Raw genomic sequence first — 23,391 nt, 5'->3', positions numbered from 1 at the left:
GCTGGTCTGGACTGGTTTTTTTCGTGTTCAGAGTTGGTAGCAAGGATGGATTATCTCTAGAGAGGTGGGAGAAAAACATCCCAATGGGAGGTAGAAACAGTCTCCATCTGCAGGTGGCAGAGATGTGTTTCCTAGAGGTTTGTGATAGTGACAATGGTCTTGGGAGTGGGTGTGGTCCTGGAGAACTCTGTGCAGGCCCCTGGAAGTACAGGGGTCAGTGAGGCCAAATGTCAGCCTGATGTAGTACTTTCCAATATGCCATTCTCTGTGGGCTTTTTTTTTTTTTTTAAGTTTATGTGTATGTATCTGTATGTATGTATGTATGCCATGTGTGCGGGTACCCACAGAGGCCAGAAGATAATGTTGGCTCCCCCTGGAGCTGTAGTTATAGGTGTGAGCTGCCTGCTGTGGGTACTGGGAACCAAACCCAAGTGCACTTAACCACGGAGCCGTCACCAGCCCCACACCGTGGACTTCCCTTAGTAGGACTATGGTGGGAGGAGTGGATCAAAACATAAATTGACTTAGTTCATTTTATTTACTTATTTTTTTTATTTTATTTATTATTTATTTATTTTTTTTTGGTTTTTTAAGACAGGGTTTCTCTGTGTAGCTTTGCGCCTTTCCTGGGACTCACTTGGTAGCCCAGGCTGGCCTCGAACTCACAGAGATCTGCCTGGCTCTGCCTCCCGAGCGCTGGGATTAAAGGCGTGCGCCACCACCGCCCGGCTTACTTATTTTTTTAAACAAGTGTACACCACTGCCCTCAGCCTTTTAAGTTACATTTTATCCATCGTGTGTGTGTGTGTGTGTGTGTGTGTGTGTGTGTGTGTGTGTGTCTGTGTCTGTGTGTTTTAAGGGGTGAGGGTCTGAGAAGCACTTAGAAGAGTGAGTTCTCCCTCCACCGTGTGGGTCCCAGGGATCTAGTTGAGGTCATCAGGTTGGCAGTAAACACCCTTTCACTGGCCCTGTTTTAACGTTTCAATGGTCACCATTTCACTGCCTGGTCCTGTATTTTATTTTATATAGAGTCTCTTGTGACTCAGGTTGGCTTTGAACTCCATATATAGCATAGAATGGCTTTGAACTAATCCCCCTTCCTTTATCTCCAAAGTGCTGGGATTATGGGCATGTGTCATCACACTGCTTGCTTTTTGTTTTCAAGGGTTTTTGGCTTTTTGTTGTTTGGTTGGTTGGTTGGTTTTTTTGAGACAGGGTTTCTCTGTAGTCCTGGCTGTCCTGGAACTCACTCTGTAGACCAGGCTGGCCTCATAGAGATCCACCTGCCTCTGCCTCCCGAGTGCTTAGATTAAAGATGTGTGCCACCACACCCAGCTCAGAATTTACTAAGTAGTTAGTTACCTACTAGGCACAACTTCAGTTTTCCTCTGCAGATGGTTGAAGGAAATCCTTTGCAAAAATTTATTCTTGTAGGGAGGTTTCGTTTGTTTGTCTTTTGTTTCCAGACAAAGTGTTACTCTCCCTCAGGATGGTCTGGAACTCATAGCAATCCTCCCTCCTCGGCCTTCTAAGTGCTAGAATTACAGGCATGAGCCACCATGCTTGGCTTAACATTAGCATTTTGAACCAAAGATAGAGAATACAATACACAAGACAATTTGAAGGCTTAATTCCAGTGGCCCTCTCAGTAAGTGGTTGTTGTGTGACTTCCAGAAGTTTCCTAGCACGTGATTGGCAGATGTGGACGGTGGCTGTGCTACTCTGTATTGCCTGGGGTGCTAGCGCTTGGGTCCTCTGACACCTTTTGTTAAAAATTTGATTTGCTTTCTGAGAGGAGGTCTCATGTAGCCCAGGCTGGCACCTAGTTTGACAGCAGAGGATAACTTTGAGCATTGGGTCCTCTACACCTGGCAGATCCTGGATTAGAAGTGTGAGCTACCCTGCTGGAGTTCTCAGATACCTTGTCCAGTCATGGCAGTAACAAGTTGTGCACGGGGCAATGGAACTGTGTGTAACAAACCCAGAAAGTCACGTCTGGAGGTGTCAGGGGTGATAACCATAGCAATGCCTTACTGGGGACAGTTTAAAGAGTTCTTTCTGCAAGGCATTGTGGCTTATGCCATTAATCCCAGCACTCAAGAGGCAGGTGGCTCTTTGGAGGCCAACCTGGTTCTACATACTTCCCATGTGTGATCATTCACACACACCAATACTGCCACCAATAAAGCCATTCACTCTGTTCCTATCCTGAAAACCACAGAAGCCACTGCCTAGGATGTGGCTAGCTGCCATCCAGGCTGCTGTCCCAAAAGAATAGAATAGTTCCAACTTTTACTCCTACCACGAACTCACCCTAATTGTTAGGGTGGCCAGAGGACGAGCCAGTGGCTCCTGACTGAGAGCTCCGCCCAGAAGCTTGGGGACCTCACTGCCCACATGCCCCGCCTTTTCCTCCTCTTGCTCCCCAACCCCCATGTGGGCGTAGTCAGGCCAGCTCCAGGTCCGCAGGGTGGAGGGGAGGGCTCCAAGACTACCTCCTTAGCTGGAACCTCGGACGATGGGCTGCTCCTGCCGGCTGCTGCTGTGGCTGGGAGCTGCCGGTGAGTACCGTCTGGTGGTCAGGGTACCAGCCAACCAGACACACCTCGATTCAGGGCTGCGTCAGAGACAGACCAGGTCTCTATGGTTCCTTCTAAGGCAGCCTCGAACCAAAGCTCTCTAGTCTGTGCCTTAGAGTGCAGCCAGAGAAGCGCGGAGCGCATACAAATCTAAGAATCGGGTGGGCCCCTGGCACTACCTGGGACCAGTCTAAATGGAGGAAAGGGGTGGGGTGCTATACCACCAGGCGCGGTTCAGCCCCCAAGTCACTCAGTGAGAACTCTGGAATGGAGAATCTGGTATATGCAGACACCTTGCGGGGCTCGGGCGACCTGGTTGGGTGGTAGGTCTCTGGCTTCAGGCTCTGGTGTGTGCCAGCCGGGTGGCATTAGGGGTGTGGCTGCAAGCAGGATACTGTTGAGTGGCCGTCCATCTCTTATGTCTCTCCACATTCTGCACCTTCTAACCTCTCTTCCTCCCTGTCACCTTTCAGGAACTATTCTCTGCTCCAACACGGAGTTCCAGGCACCTTTGCTAACATCCTCGCCCTTGCCAGTCTCCAATTTCCAGGAGCAGAAAGTCACCCCCACGCCCAGTAGACTGGAGCCAGCTTCCCTCCCAAATCCTCTAGGTGAGTTACAGGCTCCTCCCTTTTCGCTCACCATCACCTAAGTCTGGACAGGAACTCCCCTCTTTCCTTCTCCCTTGCACCTAGGCGCACGGGGGCCTTGGGTGTTCAGCACCTGTGGCGCCAGCGGCCGGCGGGGGCCCACACAGACACAGTGCGACGGGGCATACACAGGAAGCAGCGTGGCGGTGACGGTGGGAGCTGCTGGGCCGCTGCAAGGCGTGCAGCTGTGGCGGGCGCCAGACACGGGCCAGTACCTGTAAGTGCCTGGCAAGGGCGAGCGTGGCAATCCCTGCTAGCCTACGGTTCTACAGTCCGGGGAAGCAGGACCCAAAGCACCATCACTTTTTGTCTTAAAGTATTCCTCAGCGATGCCTAGTGTCAGTCACTTGGATGGCTTGTCCTTCCAGCGAGAAGTGTAGCAACGGGTCCCGAGTTAGCGGGTGTAGCAGGGATCCTGTTACCATGGACAGGACGGCCGCCTCATCAGCAGTGGCTCCAAACGGGGCTCGACCCTTCCCGCCATCTCCATTAACACTCCTGAAATACGCGTGGAACCTAACTGCAAACCCAGTCTGCCCATCCCTTCACAGTCGGCCGCACGAAGCCACGTAGTTTCCCGACCGCGGCTTTCCGACCTCCCGCCGCAGCCTGGCCCAGGACGGAGGCGCCAAACCCTGCGTCCTCTTCCCGCAGGATCTCCGCCTACGGAGCCGCGGGCGGCAAAGGCGCCAGAAACCACCTGTCCCGGGCGCACGGCATCTTCCTCTCGGCGGTCTTCTTCCTCAGTCGAGGGGAGCCGTTGTACATCCTTGTGGGGCAGCAGGGCGAGGACGCCTGTCCTGGAGTAAGCGGAGCCAGTGGGAAAGGGGCGCCCGGGCGGAGGGCTGGGGAGGGCGTCCTTGTTGCCTGGACAGCAGTACGGGGAGGAGGGGTCCCTGGTCACGCAGATTTCCACCTTGGTGCCGCTCAGGGGAGCCCTGAGAGCCAGCTCGTCTGTCTGGGAGAGTCGTGGGCCACTGGAGAGCATGCGGCAACGGATGGGACCGTAAGGGTCCCAGGCTGGAGACGCTGGGCCGGCGGGGGCGGGGGTGGCGGGGGTGCCACCTACATCTTCCGGGTAGGTGCACGGGGGTGGGGTGGGGAGGGTGCTGGTCGCCTCGACCCCTCGCTGGGCGTTAGGGTCCCAGGCTCCTCTCTCTGTCTGGGTTCCTGGGGGGTCCCTCAGTCCACGGGCGCGGCCCTTGACCGGCCACTGACCCCGTAGCTGCGCGCGGGGGAGCCAGAGCCGCTGCTGGTGGCGGCGGGAGGCGGCGGGAGGGGCTACTGGAGGCGACCGGACCGAGGCCGGACTCAGGCGGCCCCCGAGAAACTGGAGAACCGCGCGGCGGCGCCTGGGAGCAGCGGGAGAGGAGGCGCGGCAGGTGAGCGCGCCGGCCGGCGGGGAGGGGCTGGCCGCTCGCAGCGCCACTACTAGCCGGCCGCTGTCGCTTCGCAGGTGGAGGAGGCGGCTGGACGTCGCTGGCCCCCTCTCCGCAGGCGGGACGCTCCCTGCGGGAAGGGGCCGAGGGCGGCGAGGGCTGCGCGGAGGCCTGGGCCACGCTCCGCTGGGCCGCGGCTGGAGGCTTCGGGGGCGGCGGCGGGGCCTGCTCGGCGGGCGGCGGCGGCGGTGGCTACCGGGGTAGGTGGGTGATGTGTGGGTACAGCCTAAGAGCCTGGCCTGAGCCTTCCGGAGGATGGATGGGGAATGCTCCACTCTCCCCTGTGCCAAGCCCCAGTAGGTGCTCTTAGAAAGGAGGTTAGACCTGGGCGTGGTGGCACACTCCCGCATGTGCGTGCGTGGTGGAGGCAGAAGGAGTTCAAGCTAAGTAGCAACAGAGAGAGTTTGAGGACAGGCCGGACTACAGGCTGGTTTTGTCTTTTACAAAGGGCCAAATTAGCCAGGCTTGGTGGCACATTCCTTTAATCCTAGTACTTGGGAAGCAGAAACAGACAGATCTATGTAAATTCCAGGTCATCCAGGGTCCCACGGAGAAACCCTGACTTAAAAACAAAAAAGAGGGGTTGGGGATTTAGCTCAGTGGTAGAGCACTTGCTTAGCAAGTGCAAGGCCCTGGGTTCGATCCTCAGCTCAAAAAAAAAAAAAAAAAAAAAAAAAGCAAGTTAAAAAAAAATAGGAAAAAAAAACAACAAAAAAGAAGGGGCTTGGGGATTTAGCTCAGTGGTAGAGCACTTGCCTAGCAAGCGCAAGGTTCAGTCCTCAGCTCTGGGGGTTGGGGGGTTGGGGGGATGGGGGGATGGGGGGTGGGGGGATGGGGGGAGCCCAATTCAACTGCAAATCAAACCAAATCCTTACTCTGTCAAAATGGAAGAAATTTAGGGCCGGCCTTCCTTGTTAGCAAGCTGAGCCGGGAAGGGGAAGGGCCTAGATGGGTTAATGCGGCAGTTCTCAAACTGTGGTTATCACAGAAGTTGTTAGAAATACAAATTCAGGGGGCTGGAGAGATGGCTCAGAGGTTAAGAGCACTGGCTGCCCTTCCAGAGGTCCTGAGTTCAATTCCCAGCAACCACATGGTGTCTCACAACCATCTGTAATGAGATCTGGTGCCCTCTTCTGGCTGTGCAAACAGAACACTGTGTACATAATAAAGAAAGTTAAAAAAAAAAAAAGTAGGTGGCTGAATTAAAAAAGAAAGAAAGAAATACAAATTCAGGGTTGGAAGCTGGGATGATGGTGGTCAAATATTAAAAATAAATTTTATTAGATGGAAGGAGTAAATTTAAGTTATCTTTAGTTAAATATGGCACAATTAATAACAATGTTTTTGGTTCTGTCAGTATAGGGGATAAAACACTGCCTGTAGATCAAACCCAGGGCCTTGGAATGCTAGAGAAGTGCTCTACCACTAGGCTACCTCTCTAGTCCCAATAACAAAATGGCTGAGAGTAGATTTGAGTTATTCTTACTATAAAAAATAAATGGTACATATGTTGACTGGTTTAAGTGATTGTACAATGCATGCACATTTCAAAGTATCATATTGTATACAATATATACACAACTTTTATTTCTTATTTAAAAATTAATTACTATGTTTAATTTTAAAGAGAAATGCACGGCCAGTCTCCAGAATCTATGACTCCAGGGGAGGGTGTTGGGCATCTGTTAATTGGTCCTAATGGTCCAGTGTTTGGGGACATTGATGTAAAGAAGTGGAACCCCTGGTCTATCAGGACTGGACAGTTCATAAATACTTTACAGCACATCTTTGTTCACACAGAAATGGAATTTGTGGGCTGAATTTCTCAGCTGAATATGTGGGTCTGCAGGGCTCACACAAAGGGTGTCCCAGCCAGGCTATGCTGGATCTTTGGGTTTCAGCAGAACAGCCAAACCCAGCTTCTGTAGCCGCTCTGCACCTGTAAGGCAGTGTCGTTGTAGAGAAGGCTATACAGGATTTACAATGGGAGATGTTAGCTGTCCTGCTGTTCATAAGCCAGCTTCCCAACTGCAAGGCAGCTGCGTGCTCCCCCTCTGCCCCTCTCCCCCTTTTTGTAGTTAACCCACTATCACTCTCAATTTCAAGGTGGTGATACTTCAGAGTCTGACATCCTCTGGGCTGACGGGGAAGATGGCATATCCTTTGTACACCCCAGCAGCGAGCTCTACCTGCAGCCTTTGGCAGGTATTTGCCCCGACTCCCCACCTCTCAGCCTGGCCAGCCATCCTTCTCGATCCCTGGACCCATAACCATAGGTACCATCTGCTCTGAGCTGAGATACCCAGTTCACAAATGGCACAGGAACATTTGAGAAGTATCTGTGAGCTGTGACTCTAGTACAGGTATTGTAGACTGCTAGTCAAGTGTCCTTACTATGAATTCTTTCCAAACACCTCAGGGCTCAAAGGTTCCAGATGATGTAATGTACAGGCTTGACTGAGGTCCCTAGGCTGGGCCACCAAGATGGCTCAGCTGGTAAAACCCTTGCCTCATGAGCCTGATGACCTGAGTTTGTTGCTCACATTCCATGGTGGAAGGAGAAAACTGAATTCTGACATCCACAAGCATGTGCATGCATGCCTCTCTCTGTCTCTGAATAAAATCAATCAATGGAAGAAAAAAAGTCCCCAGGCTCTGTCATCACCCTGTGTGTTGGTGTGGTTGGTACTGCTGCTTACCCTAAACTCCTGAGCAAGAATTAACCAAGTGGCCAGAAGGTCCCGTATGTCCCATCCCCGCCCTACCATATCTACTCTTTGGCTCACAGTCACAGAGGGCCATGGGGAGGTGGAGATCCGAAAGCACCCCAACTGCAGTCACTGCTCTTTCAAAGACTGCCAGTGGCAGGCAGAGCTCCAGATGGCTGAATGCATCTGCCCAGAGGGCATGGAGCTGGCTGTGGATAATGTCACTTGCATGGGTATGTCTCATCCTTGCCCTCAGTCTGACTGCTGGGTCACAGGCTGGTAGGAGCAGTGGGGCACTGGGAAAGACAATGTAAAGGCCTGCTGTGTGCCAGGCACTGTATGGAGCACCGGGTAGAGGGTTGGAAATGTGTCAGGTACATTCCGCTGTCAAGAACATGTAGGCCAGTGTGGGAGGCAAGATGGATATTTAGATATAGATCTGTATCTAAAAATGGCAGTTGCTATGGAAGGTATCAAAGAGTTAAGGGGTTCTCGGGAGGGAGAGTTGCTTTTGTCTAGGTGGGTGGCATCATGGAAAAGTAAACACTGAGCTGAGTCTTGAAGCATGGGTAAGATTTAAGGGTACCCAGACATGGTAGCACACATCTGTAATCCCAGCAGTGGGGTAGGCTAAAGCAGAATTGAGAGTCTGAGGCTAGCCTGCATCATACTGGGAGACCCTGTCTCAAAAACAAACAAACAAAACTCCCACAAAACAAATTAAAAAATAAAATACTTGAGGGTAGAGGGACAATGGAGCCTCCTGCTGCCTGCTGGAGATGACTGTGTTTCTCCCTAGACCTGCCAACCACCGCAAGCCCTCTGATTCTGATGGGAGCCATAGTGGCAGCCTTGACATTGAGCCTCCTTATGATGTGTGGAGTCCTAATTCTAGGTATGGGCATCTAGCGGGTGTGGCTGGTGCAGGCTGGCCCTTCTTTGCTAGGCTGTGATGGGTTTCTTTGTGGTTCCAGGGCAAGTGTAGCTGACTCCAGGGTGCTTACTCCCACAGAAAATGATAGACTCCCCCAGACTTTTAGGAGTAGAAGCTAGGGAGTCATGGGGAAAATGTGTATTTGAAAAGACTTTTAGAAAGGTGTTCTGGGCACGGGGAAGCAGAGGGGGCCTAGTGGGTGCGGACAGAGGGTATGCCTCTGATCTTCTTACCCCCAGTGAACCAGAAGAAGTGGCAGAACCTGTGGGGGACCAGGCTGCCAGGCCCTGAGCTTGAGCTGAGCAAGCTTCGAACCTCTGCCATCAGGACAGCCCCTAATCCCTACTACTGCCAGGTGGGGCTCAGCCCTGCCCAGTCCTGGCCTCTGCCCCCAGGGCTCACTGAGGTTTCCCCGGCCAACGTCACTCTACTTAGGTAAGTTCTCTTGCTCCTTCTGATCATACGCACCCTGAACCCCCTTCTCCATCCTTCTTCCTGTCATGGTGTGTTATGAATCCCAGACAGCCTGCAACTCAAATCCCTTATAAGAGGAGATGGAAACCCCACAAGCTCCAAAAGGCAGAGTAACGTGTAAAGGGTCAGCTTTTGGCTCAGTTCAGAGACCTGGGAACGGAACATGACTGCCTGGAACCCACAGGATGCCCTTTTCCAGGAGGGGCTGCTAGCATGAGAGGCCTTATCCCACATTAGAATCCTGACTCGAGCCCCACCTGCCCCGCCCCACCTGCCCCGCCCCACCTGCCCTTTCTTCTGCGTGTCAGCATTATCTTTGCAAGCTTGTGCCTGAGAACATCCATGAGCCAGAGAGCTCAGCTAGGGTCACCTGGACACGGTGTGGGAACTGCAGAGATGAAGGGGCAACTCCCTCTGTAGACCTTGTCTGGACCACCCACTCCCTTGTTTTCTTCTAGAGCCCTTGGCCATGGTGCCTTTGGGGAGGTGTATGAGGGACTAGTGATTGGTCTTCCTGGGGACCCCAGCCCTCTGCAGGTGGCTATCAAGGTAAGAAGGGGTAGGGCCTCTGGCTGGGGTAGACACCATGGAAGGATGGACTGGAGCCCTTGTTAATCACCCTCCTAAAGCACCCAGCCAAAGCTCAGGAGTGTTCTACTTTCCCTTCCCAGACGCTGCCAGAGCTCTGCTCCCGACAGGATGAACTGGACTTTCTCATGGAGGCTCTCATCATCAGGTGCCCCTGAGGGCAGGCAAGAGGGTGTGGTGGGAGGCAGGACCTGCCTACAGGAATGGCCTCTTCTCTCTTTAGGGCTGAGAGGCAGCATTCTAGGGCACAGAGGTTTTCTGTAGTTTAATGGGGTCTAGAACATGCTCATCTCTCCACTGGTGACGGGGTATGCGCACCATTCCCACCCAGCAAGTTCAGCCATCAGAACATCGTTCGCTGTGTGGGCCTCAGCTTCCAGGCTGCCCCTCGACTTATTCTGCTGGAGCTGATGTCTGGTGGGGATATGAAGAGTTTTCTGAGACATAGCAGACCACACCCGGTAAGACCCTTCTCTGAGCTTCTGAGACCCTGACCATTTGTCCTAAGACCAGAATCAACTTATGTGCCTTCTGCCCAATCCAGGGCCAGCCATCACTTCTGGCCATGCAGGACCTGTTGCAGCTGGCCCAGGATATCGCCCAGGGATGCCACTACCTGGAGGAAAACCACTTCATCCACAGGTTGGAAGCAGTCCTGACTCAGGAGACCCTCAGCCCCATTTGTCCCTTCAAGGAACACCCCCCATATCCAACTTTTAAAGAAACGTATCAGGAAGAACCAGAGCAACTGAGTTCTCACAGTAGTTGTTTGGTCTCTTCTACAGAGACATTGCCGCCCGTAACTGTCTGCTGAGCTGCACCGGCCCCGGCCGAGTGGCTAAGATTGGAGACTTTGGAATGGCAAGAGACATCTACCGGTAAGCAGGAACTGGGGAGGTGGGTACGCTGTTGCTCCGAAGAGACTCGCCTGACAGCATTTGAGAAACTCATCACTCTCTCTCCTTCCTATAGGGCCAGTTATTACCGTAAGGGGGGCCGGGCCTTGCTCCCCGTCAAGTGGATGCCCCCAGAAGCTCTCCTGGAGGGCATTTTCACATCCAAGACAGACTCCTGGTGATAGCATGGCCCTCCTGCATTCCCCTCCTCTGCCCTGAGGCCAGTCCTAACCTTTCAGGCCACCTCATATGAGAGCAGAGGAGGCTATATTTGATGGGTTTCATTTGTTCCTCCCACCTATGGTACAGGTCTTTCGGGGTACTGCTCTGGGAGATCTTCTCACTGGGTTATATGCCCTACCCTGGGCATACCAACCAGGAGGTCCTAGACTTCATTGTCACAGGGAGCCGGATGGACCCTCCTAGGAACTGCCCTGGGCCAGTGTGAGTTAACAGTGCTGCCCAGGGAGGGAGATCCCTCAAGATTTTAGGAGGCATAAACTCCTGCCTCTCTCTAGGTACAGGATCATGACCCAGTGTTGGCAGCATCAACCTGAGCTCCGCCCTGACTTTGCCAGCATCTTGGAGCGCCTTCAATACTGCACTCAGGTGTGCCTCTGCCCCCCAACTCTTGAATATCCCTCTGATCCCCTCCAACTATCCTGGTTCTGTAGGACAGGAAGAAAGCCTGTTCCCTGTTCCCTCACTCTCCCTTTATAGGATCCTGATGTGCTGAATTCACCCCTGCCGGTGGAACCAGGGCCCATTCTAGAGGAGGAAGGGGCTTCTGGGCTGGGGAACAGGTCCTTGGAGGGTCTTAGATCCCCACAGGCCCTGGAGCTGAGTTCAGAGAACTTGAAAAGCTGGGGAGGAGGCCTTCTTGGCTCTTGGCTGCCCTCTGGCCTCAAGGCCCTCAAATCCAGATGCTTCCGACCTCAGAACATTTGGAACCCCACCTATGGCTCTTGGACCCCAAGGGACCCCAAGGATGGAGATTCAGGCGCTGACTTCAGCAATGGCTTGTCCTCGCATTCCTTCCCAGGCATCTAGATGGCTTGTTAGTCCAGTAGCCTCTGCCCCTGCAGTCTATGCAGTCTACGACCATGCGGTCAGATATGTGTCAGGGCTGTCTGTCCTGGCAGCCTGGCCTTTCCACACTGGAAACCAGTCCAAACCCTCTTGGGGAAGGGCCTGGGCACTCTGTCTTTGGAGCCAGAGATCACACACCCACCCACTGCAGGACTCGGTTGGGAATCCCACATTGTCCTCTCCCATAAGCATCTTTCATCTGGCCCATCCCCAGTGCTACAGATGTTTCTAATAATAATTAAAAACAAAACCACAACAACAAAAAAACTCTTCTCATTCTCCACTTCTCTGAGTGAACCTGAAAGAGTCTGGAACTAAGGAAGAGAGGACCAGAGGAGAAGAGGATGAGGCTTGAGTCACAGAAGCTGTGTCTTTGAGTTTTATTAGGAAGGGTGTCCACTGTAGTGTAGGAGGGTAGACCAGTAAGTCTACACACTTAGGAAATAAAATTCTGGATCTGGCCCTCTAGGGAGGTGCAAAGCCACTTGAGAAGAGCTGGGCTGAGGGAGAAGCCCATTGTTCCCTTCCCCTCCTGTAAACTAGTGTCATTCGGCTCTGGGAAACAGGCTTGTGTGGAGGCCAACTCCTGGTATTGGTAGGATACCCCCTTAGTGGATGGCGCCTGGTCCTGCAGGACCATGTGAACTGCCCGCCCAGCGGGGTTCCAGTCTCTTGCCGGCATGCATGGTGGGGATGCAGCCACAGGTCCACATCTGTCTGACCAGCCGGCCCAAGTGGGGGGACAAGGGCCCGGCCTCATCTCTCAGCCAGGCTGGCCAAGATGCCAATGAGATTGTCCAGCCCCAGCAAATAGCCGTCCTCACGGTTGCCCTCCTCCCAGGGCCTCCGATGATCCAGGATCTGGCCATCGGGGAGGGGCGTGGTCTTGCCAAAATCGATGAGCCAGACACCAGCGCGATGGCAATGGTCATGCACGAAGAGGAGTGAGCTGCCAATCACCTGCCGACCCCCATGGCAGTCAGGCCACCTGCTTCTCCCAGAGAGCACCCCCTTCCCATTCTCTGATTTCATAAAGCACAAACCCAGCCCCCGAGCCCACCCACCTCTTACCTCGTGCCTTCTAAAGAAATCCGAGATCTCCAGGGTGTCCCGGATCTGCTGTAGGCGGTTCAGATACCTCCTCTGGAAGGGTTAGTGTGGACAAATTAATTTCACACCAAGGGACATTGAGAAGTACCATGCATTTCAGCTTGCCAAATTCCTGTGCTGAGGAAGACACAACCCGCCCCCACCCCCAAACGTGGCTCACACAGGAGAGGAGGAAAAACAATTCTAGTACAATAAGGGAAGTGCTACCACGGGGGTGGGGGTGGGGGGTGGCACAGGTAAGGACGTTAGAAAGAATAACCGGGAGGCACCCTTGTAAACAGGTGCCCCCAAACCTCAGGGTTCTGGGAACCTCCTCTCACCAGCACTTCAGCATCTCCTTGCATGAACTCCTCAAAGACACGAGTCACCTGCTCGCGGCTTCGTGTAGTTTTGAAGTCAGTGCTGCACGATCCGTCGGCTTTCTGAAGGAGGTGGGCAAGGAGTGTCAGGGACCCGGGCCCATCTGAGGGGAGAGAGGATCATGCAAAGGGCAGTGGTACCTCCCTGGGGCCTTAACGTCTGGGGACCAAGAGACGGCCACCAGAGGGCGCCTCCTGGTGGCAGGTGAGGCAGGAGGTCAGGAAAGGAAGGACACGCCAGCGCTGAAGTCCGGGCAGAAGAAAAGCAGTACGAAGCCAGGGAAGCCTGACCCACCTTGATGCCCTCGATGCGGAAGCCGAGCGTAGTGCTGGAGCTGATGCCTTCGCGCCACTGCATGTAGCGTGGTTTGGTGACCGCGCGCTGTGCATGCTCCTCCTCAGTAGGCGCCTCAGGGTCCACCGCCAGCATCTTCTTGTACATGTCCTTCCGCAGCTTGGGCCTCTCTCGGGCTTTGGTCAGCTCCTCCTCCAGGTAGGTTCTGTGAGGTGCAGGTAGGGGCCAGAGCACGAAGCGTGCATACAGGGACCCCCGTGTGAGCTTTTATCCCAGCTCCTTGGTCCCCCCACCACCACCGATTCTGCCCGACCCAGAGAGGGGACACAAACCTGACACCCATCTTGCAGTCAAGCACGCAGGGCCCATCAAAGCCATCGAGCAGGTCCTGTAACTGCAGGTAGCTCTCACCATCCCGCTCCACCACACCGTGGAAGGCAGGAACACACCCGCGCAGCACATCAGCCATCAGCCGCACCAAGCAGTAGTGCTCTGGCTCTGAGCTACGCTTCAGAATCAGGCCGCTGGTGCCTGCAGCTTTGAAACTCCCTGCAGAAGGGCACCGGTTAGAACTGCCCAGCTCTTTCCTGTCACAACCACCTCACCCACCTGCACTGATGCTCACCTGTGTGCCCTGCTAACTGCACCCAGGAGTAGCGCTTTTTGAAAGGACTTATGACCGGCAGATTGACCATGGTACGAATCTTCTGCCAGTGGCTTTTCTGAAAGCAACAAGTCCAGGTCAGCATCTCTGTAGCATGTGAGCCCTTCCCCGCTAGTGTAAGAATTCACCCTGACTCCACCCCACGAGAAGCAGTTTGAGGTCTTTCATCCAAGCATTCACTACTCACCCACCTACCCAAAGAAAATGGATTGTGAGCCAGTGTGGCAGGTACTGAGACAGGCAGAGAAAAGGTCATTCTAGCGTCTCTAATTGTCTGAAAGGAGCCCGAGATTTAGTATCAGAAGGTTCAGTGCCGAAACCAGCTCTGCCACTGAGTGGGCAGGTAACCGAATTGCTCTGTGAGGTTTTTGAACTTTGTGAATATCAGAATCACTTGGAGGCCACCCTTGATGCTGAGTCTGAGGTCTACCACAGGGACACCTTGAGTAAGCCAGGGATGGAACTACAAATCTGCATTTCTACCAAGGCCTCAGGGGGCCTGAAAAAATGCTTCTGTGTATTGTTTGGTTTTTCATCTGTGCAATGGGGAAACAATTACTCTTTCTGGGCTGTTGAAATGAGTATAGCTTGAGTTTGACACTCCTCATCCGATTCCTTGACATGGGGAGAATTGAGCCAAATTTAGGTACTGGATTTCCTCACTTGGGACCTAATTTTCTCACTTAGGGAGGCAGACCAATCACAATCAACCCTTTACACAGGACCAGGGAAGGGAGGACAGCCTGCCAGGGCTTATGAACAGGCTCCTTAGGACCCTCTAGATACCCTTGAATCCCATGTGCTTCTTACTACCTGACAAAGCCAAAAGCCCAAGGCATCCTTGGTTGTGATCTGGATCGAGAAACCTAAGGCTTGAAGATGAGATGCAAAGCTGAAGGCCTGTCTGTGGTATTGTATTCCCCCAAATATTGTGCATGCTAATAAACTTATCTGGGGTCAGAGACAGAGCAGCCACAATATTAAATATAAAGGAAAGGCAGTGGTAGCACACGCCTTTAATCCTAGCATTCCAGAAGCAGAAATCCATGTGTTCAAGGATACAGACAGGCATGGTGACTCATCACGCCTTTAATCCCAGAAAGTGAGCATTTAATCCCAGGAAGTGATGGTAGAAAGCAGAAAGGTATATAAGGCGTGAGGACCAGAAACTAGAAGCATTTGGCTGGTTAAGCAGCAATTCAGCTGAGACCCATTCTGGATGAGGACTCAGAGGCCTCCAGTCTGAGGAGACAAGACCAGCTGAGGATCCGGCGAGGTGAGGTAGCTGTGGCTTGTTCTGTCTCTCTGATCTACCAGCATTGACCCCAATAACTGGCCTCAGGTTTGATTTTATTAATAAGAACTTTTAAGATTCATGCTACACCTGTCCTCTTAAATAAAACTGCAGGTTAATGGAGGTGTCTGTTATCTCCGGCCTCAAGGCCATTACTCTGGCTTCCACTCAATCCTGACAGCATCTCACACCCTGGACCATTCTACCTCTTACCCTCAACTCAGCAGTCCTGTATCTGCTCTTTGAAGGGCAGGGATTTGCTCATGTATGTCTTGTTTGAAGCCTTGTCCCACAGATGCTTGCCTTGTAGAGGAATTACTAGAACCCAGGAACCGGCCTCCTTGCCAAAATGGAGTGCTAAGAAATGAGGAGGGAGCTTACTGACTAAAAAGCCTTGCCTGTGAGGAAGAGGTGGGGTTGGGAGGGAGCAGTCGTTTCCAGTCCTGGCTTCCTTCACTTTCTAGCTCAGCGAGTTCAAGCAGAGCTATCATCTGTGTGGGCCTGTTTCCTCTGGGAGGATGTAGCGGCTGCCCTAACACGAGCCACCATTTACTGACTGCCTACTGCACACCAGGCACCTTCTCCTCCCTCCCACGGTCATCATTGCTCTCACTTTCCCAACATGGCACACTAGGGCGTGATCACATGTCCAATCCCCAGGGATCTGGGGGTGTAGCCAGAAGCAGCCCACTAGAAACATGACATCTTTCAAAACTCCTTTTATAAATCTTTAAATACATACAAGGTTTGCATTTTGCTGCATAATAAGTCCAAGTTTTATTATAAAACTCCCTTCCTCCCAAATCCTCAAGTAAAATTCCAGGAAGGTGATGGATGTAGCATGTGTATTTAGCAGAAGCATCCTAAAACTCTTCTCTCACATTCAACTTGAGAATCATGATGATCATGATGCCCATACAGCATGAATATGAACTGCTATCAGTCCCATTACACAAGGAAATGCAAGCTCAGAGAAGTCAGCATCCTCATGCCGTTTCTGGACTCCCAGGCTCTGGCTTATGCTCTCTATCAGCCCAACTTCCTACCGTGGTCCAATCATTCTAGCAGTTTTTATATTTTCCTTCTGGGGGTCTAATGGGATACCACATGACAGGCCACTTTTACAAGGTGAAACAATTTACAGCTTTTAGGGTGTTGTGAAGGTTCTGATCTCTGAGACAGACCCGAGGCCTCCCACTACTGTCTTCATCAAAGGATGAGTTTAGTGGTGAAAGGCTCGGGTGGTTTGAGAAGCCTAATAGACGTTTTGGGGAAGCCAGGAGGTGGTGGCGCATGCCTTTAATCCCAGCACTCAGGAGGCAGAGGCAGGAAGATCTTTGGGTTCAACAACAACAGCCTGGGCTACAGTGAGTTCCAGAACAGCCAAGGCTACACAGAGAAACCCTGTCTCAAAGAAAAAAAAAAGTGGTGGGGAAGAGTGGGGAGTGGGGAAAGAATGATTTTAATCAGGATACATCTAGTTCTGCAGTCATCCTGGTGGGAGGGCCAGCTGGGCTGTGTGAGGGAGGAGACTACACCATTCTTCCTTTTGGAGTCTTGTGGTTTCGGTGAAGGGGTTTGAAGGTGGAAGTGGGATGATTGGACACGGTGACATATGTCTGTGATCCCAGTTACTTGGGAGGCTGAGAAAGGAAGATTGTGTGAACCCAGAAGTTGGAGGCCAGCCTGAGAAACATTTGAGATAGATCTTTAAAAAATGTATATACCACCACTGGGGCGATTGGTAACAGTATGGTAACAGATGAATGGTAACAGTATCAACAAATCTCTTGCTGCTTTGGTTTTGCGAGTCCCAGAGGAGCAAACAGCAGCAGAGTAACTGCAGGTAACACAGGTGATTTCAGCCGAGCCTCCCAGCCGCCTCCTGAGGTTTCTCATAACCAGCTGTAGCTCCCTTGCCAATAACAGATATGGTCAAACATGGAACCAGCTGATTCAAGTGCCGTGGAGGTCAACCCACTACCATCTTCCCTCTCCTGCAGGGAACGTAATGCACTCACAAACAAGTGTATCCAGAAAGCCTGCTAGAGAATCATTCTTGGGGTGGTGGGTGGGTGAAGATTTTGGCTCATAAACAAGGCAGGGAAGATATGGCCCAGCCCTCCCTCCAGGAAGAGGCTGCTTCCACCAGCCAACACACAGCCACAGGCTGCCTGGATATTTGGAGCAAAGGCCAAGAAGCTTGTGTCTAGGACTCCCTGATGATGACACAGGAGGACCCTCTGATAATTCCTCACCCCTACGGATGAGCAGAAAGCGTGTCTCCATAGGTAGGGACTTGCTGTGTCCAGTCTCAGATCCTCCCTTGTCTAGGCTCTGTTTGGAAGCCTTGGGGATGTCTGTTCCTCCCATCAACCCAGACAGTCTATTTCCTGCCAGACCGCATCCTTACTCTGTCTTTAGCTCCCATCCTGGTCCCTGCTTCTATAACAGAGGTTCTCAACCTGTGGGTCTTGACCCCTTGTATGTGGGGGAGGGACAAACTAACCTTTCACAGAGGTCACCTAAGACCATCGGAAAACATAGATATTTACATTGCAATTCATAGCAGTAGCAAGATTAGAGTTTTGAAGTAGCAATGAAAATAATTTTATGGTTGAGGGTCACCACAACATGAGGAACTGTATTGAAGGATCGCGAAGCATTAGGAAGGTTGAGAACCACCGCTCTATACTCACGGATCCTGGCTGAAACTTCTGCCAGCCCAACCCCCACCCCCACCCCTCACCCCATGTTCCAATTGTCCTATCAAACTAGCACTCCCTGTGGTGATGGTGGGCAGAGCAAGCAATTTAAATTTACAAAATGATTTGCACTAAGGTATAAGTGACCCACGACTTCACCTTCCCATGGGCATTTGCTTTTTAAAAAGGAAGTCTGTTAACCTAAATTCTGCTCTATAATTAGTGGAAAATGATGTGTGGGGGTTCTGAGTCCAGGAGGGGACAGCATCCAGGTCTCCTTACCTAGCCTGAGTTATTGAGAGAATAAAACCACAGAAGAACCAAACGCCCTTTCTTCTGCTTGGGTCACCCCCACAATTGTCTGAGGAGACAGCCAAGGCCTCAGAGCCACGGCATCTGCCCTTGGAGGAGGTCTCCAGCTTCTCCCTTGGCTCACTCAGCTTTCCTGTTCCTGAATTTTCCTTCTATCAGAAGAAAGGCCGCTGGAGGGGTTAAAGCTGCCCAGCCCTACAAGCCCTGCTCTGAGCAGGCTGTACAGGCGCTGGGAATTAAAGGGAAGGTCAGAGAGCCTGGCTGAGGCAGGCCGAGCCTCCTAGGGCCTCGGGTTGGGTGTGAGATGATGGCTAGGAGGCAGCCCTCGAGTGCAGCCACCGGATCTTTCCCCAGGTGCATCCTTAACGGTCAGTGGGACCCGCTCTGCCTGGGGAAGCCCTTAAGGGCGGCCTGGGCGGGCATGCTGTGGGCCTGCTGTGAGGCAAAGTCCGCTCCCGGCCCTTCCACGCAGACGCAGGCAGCCTCTGTCAACAGCTCCAGGCTTATCTGCAGCTCGGGGCTGTTTGCCTTCGGGGAGGCCCCGCGGGCTGGGGGTTGGGAAAGCCTGGAAGACACAGCCTGGGAGTTTGAAAGGGCCCTGAGAGGCCATCTGGACCTGCTCCTGGAGGCTCCCCGAAGACGCCAAGGCTCAGGGTGGGAGAGGACGACGGAGACTTGCAGGGGATGGCTAACTTCAGCTAGTAGTCCTCGATGTCCTGACTCCTGCCTGGGCTACCTACACTGCACCCAGATTTGGACTGCGGGTCCTCCTCCTCCGCGCAGCCTCTCCCGGAGCGCTTAGATGGGTCCTCCCCGGCGGGACAGGGAAGCGGGTGTGCCTGCGTCCCAGCCCGGGTCCTCCGAGCTCACCGGTCGCGCCCTTCCCGGGGACCCGCCTCTCAGGTGTCAGAGATTTGAGCAGGGAGTGGCCGATCTACTGCCCTGGCTCTTGAGAGGTCCTCCCACTGCTCACAGGCCAAGGTCTTGGGGGAGCCTCGGCAGCATTCGCCTCAGTACCTAGCCTAGAGTCACCCCAAGAACGACCACCCGCCCGAGGGCACGCTGACTCAGGGCGAGGGGCGCAGCGGACTCGTGACTGAGCCCCCGCACCTACACCTGGCTACGGGAAGCGGGAGGAGGGACGGCAGCCTTGCTGTGAGCCCCCCCCCCCCGCTTTTCTCTTTTGTGTCACCCCCTCTCTGGGTATTGTAAGTCTCTGAGTCACAGCCGTACTTCGAGTCCTTATACAGCCCCCCTCCCTCGGTCCAACCCCTGTGTGCAGGGATGCGGGGTTCGGAAGGCGCAGGCCACACCTCAGCGCTCTTCTCAAGGCGTCTAGGCAACGCAGGTGCGCGTCTTACTCTCACTGGAAGTCGCCAGGACCCGGCCTTCCGGGCAGGGCTGGAGGGTACTGAAGCAGAGTGGGGCGTTCCCGGTCTCTCTTTCCACTCGAGAAACGCCTGCATGAAATGCATCTAGAGCAACGCTGCACAGTCCACGGGAAGTTAACGTAGGTATCTGGCCATGGTTAAAACAAGGGAGATTACTGAAGCGGGGTGATCCCAAGTTCAAGGCCTGAACCGGCTACCTGCTGTGTTTCATTCTAACTAGGCAATTTAGTAAGACGGTTTCAAAACAAAAGAGGGCTGGGGATGTAGCTCAGTGGTGGGTTGTTTGCCCACCGTGTTTGAGACCCTGGGTTCAATCTCCAGTACAGGGGCGGGAAGTGAGGGATGGCCCTGCTGTCCAAGGAGGACCACACCCCGAATAATAACTTCACTTCACACTAGCCGGTGTTATCTGAGGGCTAAATCGGCTGCGGAACATCCACACTACTAGAGGCAGAGACTAACAAGCTAATCATGTCTTCTTCTGTCAGCCTCAGTTTCCCTTCCTCACCACCCTTAGGAGCAGTAGGCCAGGGGGAGTAGAGGGGACGCACCAAGTGGATCTTGGTTCCGTTGGGTTCCAGAGCTCCCAGTCCCGCGCCCCTCCCTTCCCGCGTCCACGCCTCGTGCGCGCTCGGGGAGCAGACGGCAGCGGCTCCGGAGCAGAGCCAGGAGCTCCGCTCCACTCCCACTCAGGAGAGGGAAACCGTGGCAACGGCGGGGGTGGGGCCGCGGCACCGAGAGGGGGAGGAGAAAGAGGCAAGAGCTCACGCGCCCCTTTCTCTCCCTGGGCTCCTGGGGCAAGGCTACCCCCGCTCTGATCTCTCCAGCCCGACCTGACAGTTACCCAGGTATGCCCTGGTTCCCTCCCGGTGGGTCGCGTACTCCTCTCCCTCCTTTAGACGCCCAAGCGCTCAGCCACAATCTTCTGCCTAGCCCCCGAAAACCAGCCAAGGCGCGAGGTCGTCCCGGGGTCCCTCTCCGCCCCCCCATGTATCTCCCGATCAGTGAGGCTTGGACTCCCTGCGGGGGACGCGAGCCGGTCCCAGCAGAGCCGGGAGCCAAGTCCCCGGCGCGCAGCCCCCGCTGGCCCCGCCCCCGCGGCCCGTACCTGCCCCACGTCCTCGCTAGCTTCCAGCTGCACGTTGCCGCGGCTCCGGCTCTCGCTGTCGCTCAGTAGATCGTCCTCCGAGTCCTCGAGCAACGACGAGGAGCCGGTGGAGGAGACGGACGAGGTGGAGAGGCGGCGTGGCTGCTGCAGGTGCGAGCCAGCGGCCGGGAGCCAGTCTCCCTCCCGCTCTGGCGGCCCGGGGCTGGCCGGGGCCACGTCCTCCTCGGTTGTCACGGTGAGCTGCGGGATCACTGGGGCCGGGGCAGCCCGCGGGAGCCCGTTGGGCACTTGTCCCCCACGCCGTTTGGCCCCGCGGGCCCGGGGATCCCCTGCCGCTGCTGCGGCGGCGACCGCGGCGCAGCGCGCCTCGAAGAGCAGGCGCAGCTCCCCGACGCTCCGGCGTGGGGCCCGCTCCAGCCCAGGGCTGCAGGGTCCCGCGCCCCGTGGTCGCGCCATGCCCGTCGGGCGCCCGGGCAGGGTCATCTCCCTACACCGGAGCAGCAGCCGAGCCCACCAGCCCGCGGCGCGGCGGGGACTGGAGACGCTCAGCGCCCGGGGCTTGGGACTGCCCCGGGGCGGAGCCTCGGCAACGCCCGCCCGGCCCCGCCCCGGCCGCGCCCCCCGCCCACTCCTTTCACTTTCGGAGAAAGCGCGGGCCTCCCGCGGCCCTCGCCGCCGCCGCAGAAGGCCTGCGGTTCCCCCAGAGTCGCAGGGAAGGCTCGGGTCGGGTCCCCACCATCTCTCTCGACCTGCCCTCGAGGAGGTAGGAGGGAATGCTCCGCCTCTGAGCCCTCTGCCCTCTCCGGTTTTTGAAGGATTCCTTCAATGCGATCCTAGGGTCTTGACCTGCACGGGAAGGAGCTGCGCCTGCTCCTTCACACGCTTCCTCGTACTCTTTTCCTTGTTTCAGTCTTCCTGGTCAAAGGCTTCTGAGTCTCTGGGGCTTTTCTCTAGCCTAGGCCCCTTAATCCAGAGTTCAAGGCCATCAGCCATCCAAGGAAGCCACACCCCAAGGCATGCGCCCAACTGGAGATTCTGTGCCCAGGGTCGAGCTGAGACTGTTCCCTGCCCCCATCCCTCGAAGTTCCCCACTTCCCGGCAGGCAGAGAACAAGGTCAAGAGGCGGAGCCTGGCTCTCCAAGTATCCCAGCTACTTCTGGCCTGCATTTCCCCCGCCCTCTCCAGCCCCCCACTAGCTGGAGGTGCTAAGTTTCTCCTCCCCCTCCCCTCCCCTTCCTTTGGAGCTTTGTGGCTTCGAAAGAGTCCTTTCGCTTCTCTGAACTGCTGATTCTCCTTCTTAGAGGAGCTGTCAACCTCATAGGATTGCTGTGAGAGTAAAATTTAGAGATGGGGGTTGGATGCGTAGCTCAATGGTAGAGCATTGCCTAGCATGTGGCAAATGCTGGATTCTATGCCCAACACGAAAGAAAGGGGAAAAAGTGTGATGCTCTAATGTTGTAGTGGATAGCCAGTCTCTCGGGCCCACCACTTCTTAGATGGAAATTTAGGCACCCTTTTCATCCCTATTTGTAAACAAACGACAACTTCACCTGCCTAGAGTTGCAGCCCTGCAACTGGGGAGAGAGATGTGACAGAAGTTCAGACATGGCAAAGTCCTTGTCATCTCTTGGATAGGTCTGTGGATTTTGCATGCTGGTGTTCTGCGGAGCTGCAAGGCTACTGTGAGCAGAAGCCAGAATTTTCTGCCTTCCCCTAAATGCCAGAAGATTGAGGGTACCCTTCTTGCACACTTAGAGCCTGGGATTGCTGGTGCATCTCCAGGAGAAATGCCTCCAAGGCTGACAAAGGCACAGGGGTATGTGTGTGCCTTCCCTTTTCTCTCTTCAGCCAGAATTTAAAATGGGCAAGGGAAAGGGGAAATTAGTGTTCAGAGGAGGATGAGAACCTTTGGCAAAGAAAAAAGGATCCCAGGGGACTGCCAAAGGAAGAACAAGAGGGTGTGTGTGTGTGTGTGTGTGTGTGTGTGTGTGTGTGTGTGTGTGTGTGTAGGGAATGAAAGGACAAGAGAAAAGAAAAGACAAGTTTGAGTACTTGCCCCTTCCATGGAGGATCCGGACACCTTCTCTGGGGGCAGGTAGGGGGTCTGGATGTCTGAGCTGTAAGGCCTAGAGCTATGCCAGCTTGTAGCAGGGAATTCAGAGGCACAGTCCTCAGAGGGTAGACTGGGACCTGACAGAGAAGAGGGAGGAGAGAACATGCTGGGTACCTGTGTGCCAGGTAGTATGTGGCCAATGCTGGGGATATGAGTAGGCTGAGAGAAAACCCAGAAAAGTTCTTTTTCTTCTTTTATCATATACTCACCCAAGTCTTAGGTCCATCGTAGCACCAAACAATTGCCTTTTGTTGCATGTTGAATGCCTGCAGTACCTTATTTGGACTCATTAGGCAGAAGTAGGAGGATTAGGCGTTCAAGCCATCCACAGCTATAAATAAGTTGGCCAGCCTGGGCTACATGAAACCATTTTTTTCCACAATAACAACATAAATTGTTCTTTGCCATGCCTGTCCAGGTGTATTTTGTTGCATGGGTAAATACGATAGGGAATGGATGAACAGGGACATAGGAGCCTACAGGCGGAGTGCTGTTTAGGGCACTTGCTCAAACCCACAGCCGGGGAGTCCTAACTAGGCCCCTGATTTCTCTTCCTGTGGGTCACATTAAGTTTCTCTCTCCCTGCCTTCCTACTTCCCCTTCCCTGCATTTCTTGATATAAAGCCACACCCTGTAGTCCAGGCTGTACTGGAACTCACTGTGTGGACCAGGCTGGTCTCAAA

At 54.0% G+C, this 23,391-nt stretch overlaps 2 protein-coding genes across 4 annotated transcripts; one reads left to right on the top strand and one right to left on the bottom strand.

Annotated features, from left to right (window-relative positions):
• Positions 1–2,518: 2,518 nt before the first annotated feature.
• Positions 2,519–11,370, top strand: Ltk (leukocyte receptor tyrosine kinase). Of its 2 annotated transcripts, XM_059259535.1 has the most exons (20): positions 2,519–2,561; positions 3,053–3,190; positions 3,275–3,446; positions 3,884–4,034; positions 4,161–4,307; positions 4,455–4,611; positions 4,686–4,868; positions 6,775–6,873; positions 7,457–7,609; positions 8,176–8,271; positions 8,550–8,745; positions 9,243–9,333; positions 9,456–9,520; positions 9,704–9,833; positions 9,917–10,014; positions 10,158–10,250; positions 10,345–10,446; positions 10,578–10,712; positions 10,787–10,877; positions 10,989–11,370. In XM_059259535.1, the coding sequence occupies exons 1-20, from the start codon at positions 2,519–2,521 to the stop codon at positions 11,316–11,318; spliced, it is 2,670 nt and encodes an 889-aa protein (XP_059115518.1). In that variant the 3' UTR covers positions 11,319–11,370. The 2 variants fall into 2 exon arrangements, with proteins under 2 accessions (XP_059115518.1, XP_059115519.1); XM_059259536.1 differs by lacking the exon at positions 4,686–4,868.
• A 352-nt stretch (positions 11,371–11,722) lies between these two features.
• Positions 11,723–21,078, bottom strand: Itpka (inositol-trisphosphate 3-kinase A). 2 transcript variants are annotated; one of them, XM_059261169.1, is made up of 7 exons: positions 20,596–21,078; positions 13,747–13,843; positions 13,454–13,670; positions 13,122–13,326; positions 12,788–12,889; positions 12,429–12,500; positions 11,723–12,317 (listed from the first exon to the last, which is right to left on the bottom strand). In XM_059261169.1, exons 1-7 carry the CDS (start codon positions 21,076–21,078, stop codon positions 12,114–12,116), a joined length of 1,380 nt encoding a protein of 459 aa, XP_059117152.1. In that variant the 3' UTR covers positions 11,723–12,113. The 2 variants fall into 2 exon arrangements, with proteins under 2 accessions (XP_059117152.1, XP_059117153.1); XM_059261170.1 differs by lacking the exon at positions 20,596–21,078 and adding an exon at positions 19,410–20,074.
• Positions 21,079–23,391: the final 2,313 nt, after the last annotated feature.

The sequence above is a fragment of the Peromyscus eremicus genome, chromosome 4 (assembly GCF_949786415.1).
Source record: "Peromyscus eremicus chromosome 4, PerEre_H2_v1, whole genome shotgun sequence".
NCBI lineage: Eukaryota > Metazoa > Chordata > Mammalia > Rodentia > Cricetidae > Peromyscus > Peromyscus eremicus.
Note: the sequence above shows the minus strand (reverse complement) of the source record. Positions and strands in the feature narration are given on the sequence as shown.

Bases quoted from the DNA above. Each gene is read 5' to 3' on its own strand.
- Ltk (XM_059259535.1), top strand. From the start codon at position 2,519: ATGGGCTGCTCCTGCCGGCTGCTGCTGTGGCTGGGAGCTGCCG. The intron at 2,562-3,052 runs GTGAGTACCGTC...GTCACCTTTCAG, and splicing joins GCTGTGGCTGGGAGCTGCCG to GAACTATTCTCTGCTCCAAC. The intron at 10,015-10,157 runs GTTGGAAGCAGT...TCTCTTCTACAG, and splicing joins GAAAACCACTTCATCCACAG to AGACATTGCCGCCCGTAACT.
- Itpka (XM_059261169.1), bottom strand. From the start codon at position 21,078: ATGACCCTGCCCGGGCGCCCGACGGGCATGGCGCGACCACGGGGCGCG. The intron at 13,327-13,453 runs GTTTGTGTCCCC...TGCACCTCACAG, and splicing joins GACTGCAAGATGGGTGTCAG to AACCTACCTGGAGGAGGAGC. The intron at 12,318-12,428 runs GTAAGAGGTGGG...GGGGGTCGGCAG, and splicing joins ATTTCTTTAGAAGGCACGAG to GTGATTGGCAGCTCACTCCT.